Below are 10504 nucleotides of genomic sequence, written 5' to 3'. Positions count from 1 at the left end.
CTGGATTCTAACTTGAGAAGTGTTTGTGGAACCTAAACTTTTGCAGCAATAATGATGCTACTCACTTCTCATAGAGAGAGTCTACCGTAAGCACACTGTAATACTGTATACCAGATATACCACTGTATATGGTCAGTGGCCAAACTACATTTCGTTGACTTGTACTCATAAAGTTGAATCTAATATAATACCTCTCTTTCAAACATATAGCTACTGCACATACTTTTGCTCTCCGCACCATCGGGGCAGATGTGTCTTTGAAAAAGCCTCCATCCTCCTTCATTAAGCCCATACCAACCCTATGTTAGCTGTCTATCTGTACCCCTACTCTCCCCTCCCTCACACCTCTAACCAACATCTCCCTCCCTTCCTCCCTCCCTCCTCCCCTCCCTCCCCTCCTCTCAGGCATGCCCGTGGACGTGCACTCTGCAGCCTTCCGGCTCTGGCAGATCCAAAATGGCTCCAGTTTCCACGGCTGCATCCAGAACCTGTACATCAACAACGAGCTGCAGGACTTCACCAAGACCCAGATGAAGCCCGGCGTGGTGCCAGGGTGCGAGCCCTGTAGGAAGATCTACTGCCTGCATGGCATCTGCCAGCCGGACGGAGCCCTGGGACCCGTGTGCCACTGCCAGCCAGGCTGGAACGGCCCTCACTGCGACCAGGCCGCCACCAACCCCTGCCAGGGCAGCAAGTGAGCGCGTGTGAAATATGATATGTACTGTACACAGCCCCGGGTGGCAGTTAGTGTTCACTTTCAGCCAAAAGGCAGTTCCCTTTGCCAAGTTAGGCATCGATGAATGCAGTATTGTTCAATGTGGAGAATGTAGGCTTGTCTGGCCTCCATGCTGTTATATACAGTAATACACTGAACTGGGATCTTTTATTGAAAATAGACTCTGCGAGCTAGTGTGGATTGACGTTTTCAACATGGTCCGTGTAGTAAAAAGTAGAAGAGAGCAATCTTTGTTTTCCTGTTAATACATCTATTCATAACCAAACAAATCCGTATCGATTTGCTGGCTGACTGGTGTTGTGTTTTCCTCTGTAGGTGTGTACATGGGAAGTGTGTCCCCCAGGACATGCAGTCCTACCGCTGTGAGTGTGTGGAGGGTTACCGTGGCACCCTGTGTAACCAACAGGGGGAGCTGTTTAACCCCTGCCACCATCTGCAGTGCAAACATGGCCGCTGTCAGATCCCTGACACAGGGGACGCGTTCTGCCACTGTGAGAGCGGCTACACTGGAGAGCTCTGCGATGCAGGTACAGGTTTCTCTGTCATCTCTGACCTCCTCATTAGGTTATGTACAAATACTAGAGGTGGGACGCGATAAAAAAAAAGAGGCTTTGTAATTAATTAATCGAAATTAATCGCATTTTAGTCGCATATCAATATTTGACACGAGATACAACCGTTTTCAATTCAAATGGATTCGGTATACGAGTGAATCAATGAATAGACATGGGTTTAAAGCTGCAAAATCCTGTTTATTTTAGCTACACAGACCAACAGGTCACACAATGTATCTAAGCCAGCGGTTCCCAACCTTTTGGGACTCACGGCCCACTTTACAGATATGTCCAGTATTCGCGGCCCACTCAGCAGCGCGCGGCTTTTTTGCGCGTGCACGCGCATGAAACGCGCACGAGCGCTCAAAACAATGACGTAATTTGACCAAAAACTAGAGGGAGCGTGGCAAAAAAATAGCGGTTAAACCATTGAGCGGCGATGTTTTATATAGCAGGTGATCAAATACCAAGATCGTAAATGTTGTATGTGTTCAATATTTACGACCAAACATCCTTATGTGTGTGGCAACTCCCGACTCCCGAATAAGGTTGCCAGATGGGCTCTGGTTTTTTGGGTGGAATTAGCGGTTTTAGACTGTGGTTAGGGTGGAAAATGTCGATCCCATCTGGCAACCCTGTTCGCGAGTCCGGGATGGAATGTAGCCAATCAAGAAGCGAGCTGACTTCTTCTTTTCGAATGGAAATATCGGCGCACACAATACGACCAAGGCTGTTCAATCCAAGATGTTTTATCTTTTTAAAATTAAAACGTTTTTGTAACAAAAAAACGTCAATAAATTTTTATTTTTGCCCATGATTTGGCGGCCCACTTGCAGTACTCTCCCACAGGTTGGGAACCGCTGATCTAAGCTAATGTTACACTAACCCTCCCCTACCCACCCAAATATCCGTGGTCAAAATAATAAACAGACCAACAGTTTAACATAAAGTCACACAAGTGCCATCTAAAATGCTAAAAAAAAAAAAAAAACAGTAACAACAAACCCATTGGTCTCAGGATACCTCTAAGCCTGCTACCTCTTCTGCTGCTTCTCTTTCTGCCAGTTGCTGAGACAAACTGGCCTGTTTACATGTTCAGAGCTCAAGGCTGCCCTCTTTCTTTGTACTATGTTGTGTGCAAGGGAGAAAAGTCTCTCACAAGGGACAGAAGTGTCAGGGCTGGCCAAATACAAAACAAAACAAAAACATTTGATTAAAATGCGTTAAAAAAGTTAACACAATATTTTTTCTGTAATTAATTAATCGAAATTAACGCGTTAAAGTCCCAGCACTAGTAAAAATAAATACATTTACCCTAAACCTTTCCATATTAATAATTGAAAAATGTTTTATAATAATTATATATTCCGAGAAACGTTTTATTTGTTCAAAATGGTTTGACATATTACCTTTAACGGTTACACATTATTGAATCTGAATTTAAATTCACCCTCTGAATTGATGGAATTGAAATGGAATGGACTCCAAGAACCCAATGTGAAGCTCATGCCTCCTGGTGTGCTTGTTGTTCCAGAGTCAGAGTGTCGAGGGGAGCCGGTGCGAGACTTCTACCAGGTGCAGCGAGGCTACGCCATCTGCCAGACCACCAGGCAGGTCTCTTGGGTGGAATGTTCCGGGGCCTGTGACACGGGGGCCTGCTGCGCCAGCCAGCGAATGAAACGCCGGAAATACACCTTTGAGTGCAGCGATGGAACCTCTTTCAGCGAGGAGGTGGAGAAGACCGTCAAGTGTGGCTGTGTGGGCTGCATGTAGCGTGCTTCACACAACCCTGCTACAACCACCGCCAAGAGCAAGAGAGAGAGAGAACCGGAGGGAGAAGAAAGAGAGAGAAAGAGAGAGTATAAAGAAATATATATATAAAACCTCTATCTATATATCATGGACAACAATGTTTGTAAAATAGGACATTTCCTCACAAGGGTGTGTGACGTACGGAAACACAGAAACAACAACAACAACAACAACATGAAGAAGTGACAACAACAAAACCATCGTATCTGCAACATTGTTCCGAAGGGGTCTAGAGATTTCGAGATGTTGCATTCAAAGCAAAGCATTAATCCAACCCCACACACACACGGTATGAATTCCCTTTGGCCCATATGTTAGGCCCCTGGCAGCCAAGGCACCATCTCCCATCTTTACTTCCTGGAGGCAGTGAGTCACATGGCTTCCGGCCTGGTCAGGTCCGCCGGTGGGGGGTGCAGTGATAGAAGACGAGAGGAGGGCTGGACAGTGGATCAGGGCTGGGCTGGACCTGAGTTGAGCTTGGTTGGGCTGAGGGGTTATGGGATGAGGTTAACTAAGCTTTGGCTGGGCTGGGCTAGGCTAAGCTGTGCTGCGCTGGGATGAGTTGAGTTAAACTGAGCTGTGCTTAGCTGGACTGGGCTGTAGCTAGGTTCGGGTTGGTTGATTGATGAATGTGGAGACTAAACTCTGCCAGAATACACGTAATACACACCCACCCACAGAAACACACACACACGGACACACACGAACACAAAAACAAACTCAAGCACAGATGTAAACAGAGGAAGGTAATGATTAGAGTGGGACATACAGTATACAGGCCGAGACCCTAGGGGGCAGAGATTGTACAGAGAATAACAGTGTTCATTCTTAATTTACAGACTCCATAATAATGCACTGACCCGCAACACACCACATGCACACGCACAACCACACGCACACACAAGTGTGCACATGCGCACACACACACACCCACACACATGCACACGCACACACACATTGGAGTTGTTCCCCACAGAAACACCCCCTCTGAAGTGGGCAGTGCCCGGTGGTGTATAATCCCCCAGCATGCATTGCCTCAGGGTCAGGTTGATTTGCATAAGCCCTCCCCCTTTGAGCAGGAGGATGTTTCGGCCCCTCCCCTCAATGCCTGCAGTATTATACTTGTGCAAACTGTTGCATGTGTGGATAAGAGTTTGCCAATGGATATGTAGAGCTTTTTATTATCATCATGATGTTTATTATTACAAAACAAAAAGGTGCAGAATATTTTTTGGGTTTTTGTTTTGTTATTATGTCTAATTTCAATGTTTTTGCATTGTTTTGTTTTATTTTTTCCATTATATTTTGTTTCCTGATGTAACCTAACTCCTTTAGCCCTCTCTTTTTACAGAAATGCCTAACAGATTCTAATATATATATATATTTGTATTTCATTTTGGTATAGTATTTTTATATGTTAAAGAGTAAATCTGTGTTTTTGGAAGCTTTGGAACAGGCAGAATGGCATTCAATTGTTTCCCTAGGTGTTTTTATTTGTTTGTCTCACTTGCTCAAACAAGATAGTTTGTAATTGGCCAAAACAAAGTAGCGAATGATTGGCATTGTTGTATTGGAGGCAGTATTGATCTAGAAATGTTTATTATTGTATATGTTGTCTTCCATGTGAATATTACATCTAATTCATTTGAAAGTCTGTGTGCTGTTTTGTTTTTATTATTTTATTTATTTTATCACAAGGCTTTTTCCTGTAGAAAATAAAAGGCATAATAAGTGTCGCTGATTTAAAAAAAATACTAAAATAAAATAAAAATAAAAATAAAATAATAATAAAACGAAAAAAAAAGAAAAGTTAAAATTAAAACTAGTGTACAAAAAAAAGCTGTAAGGTATTTGTGACATCACTTAATAGCCAGTTAAGACAGTGTTTCCTCCTCTCTGGCTCAAACACATTCCCCATTGGCTGCAGGGGCCCGTTGGGCCAAGCTAGGATGCAAATGAGAGAGATCTCCCCTAAAAGGTATTTCTCCTGTATTTAACATACCACACTTTGAAATAATAGTGAAAGGGTTATGATTGTTTTGTGTTGATTTTGTTGAAGTGTCAGGTTGTGTTTCTGTCTATGGCAAACATGTCTCCAATTTAAATGACTACGATGATTCAATGACTTCATATTCAAAGATTCACGCTCAACTGAAATTAAGTTGCTGTGGTGAGCCATAAAGAGTAGGATGACATTGCCCTTACTACAATGCTCTTAGATCAGTTCAACATTTTATCCCACTGATAGTCAAGGTTAATTTTGGGGGAGTGTAAACTGACTCACCAATGTGTATCCACTTACAGCATTCAAATATGTAAATCTGTCGAAATGACAGATGTCAGAGAAGGAAATGTGCCAGTCACAGAGTAAAACAGTCAAACCTGAATGTATAAATGTGTATAGATAAATATAAGCTGAGCTCACTCATGAAGTGGTAACTTTTAGATGTTATTCAGTTTAGTTTCCTTTCTAAGGTATAGAGGCCACAGTGGGAGATCTGCAGGACAGCTTTGGCTTTGTAGAGTAGGATGAGCTTGTCTCGACACAGATATATTGTCACTTAGTTATGTTTTCCCCCATAGTGGATCGATAAGGCTAAGATGGCTGTTCTCGCTGGCAACATGGAGATTCTGCCTTGGCCTAGTGGACTCCCATGTTCCTTTTCTGTATCCCGTATACATCATTGAGAGAAGTGCTGTATGATACTGTTTAATAACTGTCAATCTCATCCTTAGCCAAGGGTTTAGTTCTTTCTCCCTAGGGGTGCATCACAGTAGTCTGAAGTTGTTTCCTCTCCTCTTCTACTTCCTTCCATCTGCACTGATGTGAAAGAAGTGGACAGGTGAAGTCTGTGTTTTGGTGGCCATCCTCGTGATGCCTTCTCCCTGTTGAGATGCACCCCCCAGATATCAACATCAGCTGATCATAGTGTCACAAAGACTCAATCATCCACTGAGAACTGTACTCAGAAACATGTTATTGTGAAATACACAATGTGGCTCTTGTATTGAACTGGTGCATATACAAAGAAAAAAAAAGATATTCTCTGGTTGGGCTTCAACAGATGTGTTTCTGTTGCTTACTGTATGTTTTGTACATTGCAGGATTGATGGTGGGATTGAGCTGAAACTCCCAGTGATGCTGAATGTATGTAGTGCCACCGACAAAATGTTTACTGAACCTCCACTCTTTTCATTCATTAAACTGTAATGTGTGTGCTTTTAACACACAGCGTTCTGTCTCTTCATTGGTTTGACTGGAGTTTCTGGGCTGTGAGTTTCTATCAATATATTTAAACACCAAATCTACATGAAAAATCGATCATAATTGAGGATGAAAATTATACAATAGTAGTTAACCGCATGAAAGCTAACTCGCTCTCACTTAGGCAGGGATTAAAGCAAAAAGAAATCTCCTGACAGATTTTCTTTTCAGGCTAAGTCTTATTCTTTTCACTTTATTTCCTTTTTTTTCACTTTATTATTTTTTCCTTAGAATTATAATAATATATCATACTATATCATACTAAGGGAAAAAATAATGAAGTGAATTTTTAATTAATTAAACTTTTTTCGCCCCTTAGAATGATAATAATATATCATATTATACTATAGAATGATCATATGATAAAATGATTTTTTTTTTAAACAACAAATGGGTGATTAAAAAAAAAAGAACATAGTATATGTTCTTTTTTTTCACTTCATTATTTTTTCCTTAGAATGATAATAATATATCATATTAACCTAACCTATACTATATCTTACTAAAGAGAAACCTAGGATACAGAGGGGAAACCTAGGATAGAGAAACCTATGACATAAAGGGAAAGCTAGGATATAGAGATATATCATCTCTAATGAGAAACCTAGGATATAGAGGGAAACATAGGATATAAAGAGAACCCTATGACATTAAGGGAAACCTAGGATATAAAGGGAAACCTAGGATATGAAGAGAAACCTAGGAAATAGAGAGAAACATAGGATAGACAGGGAAACCTAGGATAGAGGGAAACCTAGGATATACATTAGTATTATGTAGTCATAATATACTATGTTTTGTGACTCTTACTATACTATATGATAATATATCATACTATACTTTAGAAGGACTGATGTGTGGATGATGGAAGAACGAGGCGAGAAACCAAGCATGAAATTCAAACATCTTTATATCAACTCCAGCGAAAATACAAAGTCACTAACATAAAAGATGTCTCATTCTTGGGATTAACACAAATAAATCGCTGTTATTTATTTTCAAATATACAAAATCAAAAACTATAAATATCCACAGCAAAGAATAAAACATCAAGTTCAAGTTTGATATTTGGTGGGATGCTTAATTTAGGTCTACTGTATGCATTTACCTATAGGGGGTTCTTAAATAACAATAAAACATGAATTATACTGTTTGCATTTACACATGATTATTCATTTTTATAATGAAATAACCATAATAAAAATAAATCTGCTAAAATGTGTACTTTTTTCTTCTTGACATACATAAACAGAGATCAATCTATTGCTGAAGTATTGAAGCTTCCCGCCATGAAAACGTGTTCCTGAAAGTAAATATTATAAATCTGAAAAATATAATTAGAGACAAAAATACAAACTATAGACAAGCTAATTCTACTAACAGGTCATTTACAATGAATTGAGAATTTTCCCCCCAAAAGGTTTCTATGGCCTCTTTTCCACCAAGGCAGTTTCGGTGCCTTATTTCAAGCCAGTTCTTCGCATTTCGACAGCAAAATAATCTGCTCTTGGTCAGGAAAACTGTTTCTAGAGTGGTACCAACACTTGTCTGGTCTAAAACCAAGCAACGCTTACGTCAGGGGCTGGATTATTGTGACCAACAAAGATAGAAATTGATGTATCATTAATTTATTTGTTTAGCTGCAATGTGATCGATACTAGCGTAGACGATGCTAGGTAGCTAGCTCTAGTGACCTAACTTACAACAAAGTCTAACATTAACATCTTACCTTCAATGTTAATAATAATCAATGTAAGGTAATTACATTTCCATTGATGTCAATGGGAGATTTGCGTGACGATCCAAGTTACATGGGAAGATATTGAGTTAGGATTCAATCCTCTCGAGATATCCATAAGGGCATGCTATGTATCACTACACCATAAAAGCATGGTACAAACATATCCAACACAAAATACACTCTGTAGATCTGTGTTTTTTCTTTTCCTGGTATGTACTGGTATAAACGGCAAACATTCAAACAAAAGAGTTAATGCTTTTTTCTGTATACTGTAGCTTTCTGATAGGCACAGCAATGTGCATGCAGTCTTAGAGGGTTAACACAACCAATGCTAGTTTTCTGAAAGAATAAACAGATGGGTTGTGTGTCTTTGTTTTTTAACAAAGGAATACAGGAGGTTGCAGCACTGCAAAAGTGGGATGATGTTGCTCTGCATGCAATAGTGGGTAATGATGACCACATTGCAGGAGAATATCAGTACATATCTTTAACAAAGATTGAGAGGATGAAATGGCCTGAAAATGTGGGCACTCCTAGTCAAAATACCTTTAACAATTAATATCTAAGTGTAAAGAAACAAACCTAACCTCTAAATGGTACAAAGTTAAACATAACTTCAATTGTTAAATTTTCTGATGTTTCTGACGGTGGAAATTGGTATGGGAAAAGCCCTAAGGGCTCTGCACACAGCGTGCGATTTCTGTTGCGCGTCAACATTCCATTTTTAAGTTTGAATGGAAGTCTATGAGAACATCGCATTTCAACACACACGGCCCCGATTTTAATCGCACGGCGAAAATTCGATTCCATTCATTTTGAATGGGAAAAAGCACAAATTTGACAGTGCGACAAAACTCGCACGCCGTGTGCTTTGTCCCATTCAAAATGAATGGAATCGAATTTTCGCCGTGCGATTAAAATCGGGGCCGTGTGTGTTGAAATGCGATGTTCTCATAGACTTCCATTCAAACTTAAAAATGGAATGTTGACGCGCAACAGAAATCGCACGCTGTGTGCAGAGCCCTCTAGCAAGTAAATCACCGTGGTCATCTTCTCAAAAGGTAACAAAGAATAATGCAAAACGTTTCCCCTGTTTTGCACAGGGCCCTGGAAAATTAAAATAAAAAGAAACCTTGTTTTAAAATTTGCAGAAAGGTGTCATGTTTTAACTTTGTAGCATTTAGTGTTCAGGTTTGCTTTCAATCACTTGGAGATTAATTGTAACAGACAGTTAAACCAGGGGTGCCCACATGTTTGCACCCCACTGTACTCTAATTGAGGCTTAATATCCCTCATATTTCAACAGAGAAAAATATGATTTCTTACAAAGGTCAAAACATAAAAAATGTAGCTTACCCTTGGCGGATTTTACACGTTAAACACAGCTTCAATAACAACAGATAATGCTACTATTCTGAAAATAAATGGCCCAGAATCTAAAGCCAAAAACACAAAAACAAATAAGATCATATCAGAATAAAGCATGATGCTTCATTTTTACACATTCAAAATAAAAGGAGAGGACAATATAAGAGTGGGGAGGGGTCACACTGTTGCAGAAAGACAGAGGTGAAATGGGAATACAGGGCTGCATCTCAGTAGCTCAAAATGGTGTCCTTCCTCTTGTCTCATTTCCTTTAAGCCCAAAGGGAAGTTGAGCATGAAGACGGCCTCTCTCTCCTCCTACAGTACTTCAGTATGTGCAACAGCAAGAGAACTGAGGCTTCACCTTTAGCAACACATTTCTATTACTTTACACTCGATAAATAAGGCACCTGATCACAAAAGTCACACAACTCTGATTGCAAGACGGGCTGGAGATATCAATTACATTATTATTATACAAGAATATTCTGTGAAAACTGGAGTTACAGCATAACGGACAGTTGGTTTGCTGTTCTGCTGACAGTTAAAGAACATACATAAAAAAAAAAAAAAAAAATGCAATACGATTCTGCTGTCTTAATGCCATTAAAATCAAACAAGGTTACTTTTCATTGCGTAAAAAACTCTTTGAGAACTTGAAGTGAATTAACCCAATATAACACATCTTGACATAATAAATATGAGAAATGGCATTTGCTGTTGTTTGAATAACTTATAACCTGGCATCAAAATGTGTCATCAAAACAAAACAGAGAGTTAACACAGATTTACCCATATAACATCATAATCTATCTATCTCCAGCCCTGGTAAGAGAGTGCTGAACAAGACAACATCAGAGAAGACCACTCCTCTGAAGCACACCTCAAGGGTCTAAATGGAGCCCCAACACAGCAAACATTTCCCACTTCACAATTTACTTAAATATCTCCCTGTCACCATTAGCATTTTGACTTTGAAGCTTAAAGGTCCCATACTGTGAAAAACTCACTTTTTCAGTGCTTGTGCACAT

At 39.9% G+C, this 10504-nt stretch overlaps 1 protein-coding gene across 1 annotated transcript in view; it reads left to right on the top strand.

Annotated features, from left to right (window-relative positions):
- Positions 1 to 3063, top strand: part of slit1a (slit homolog 1a) — a gene marked incomplete at both ends in the record, with an annotated part of 101018 nt that extends 97955 nt beyond the window's left edge. The window contains 3 exons of the mRNA XM_080550200.1: positions 406 to 694; positions 1052 to 1263; positions 2825 to 3063. Coding sequence (XP_080406326.1) covers positions 406 to 694; positions 1052 to 1263; positions 2825 to 3063 — 740 coding nt within the window. The remainder of the gene's footprint in view (positions 1 to 405; positions 695 to 1051; positions 1264 to 2824) is intronic.
- Between the last annotated feature and the right edge of the window lie 7441 nt (positions 3064 to 10504).

Source organism: Nansenia antarctica (genome assembly GCF_963989245.1).
Source record: "Nansenia antarctica genome assembly, chromosome: 1".
NCBI classification, from domain to species: domain Eukaryota; kingdom Metazoa; phylum Chordata; class Actinopteri; order Argentiniformes; family Microstomatidae; genus Nansenia; species Nansenia antarctica.
This window is presented reverse-complemented; position numbering and strand designations above follow the sequence as displayed.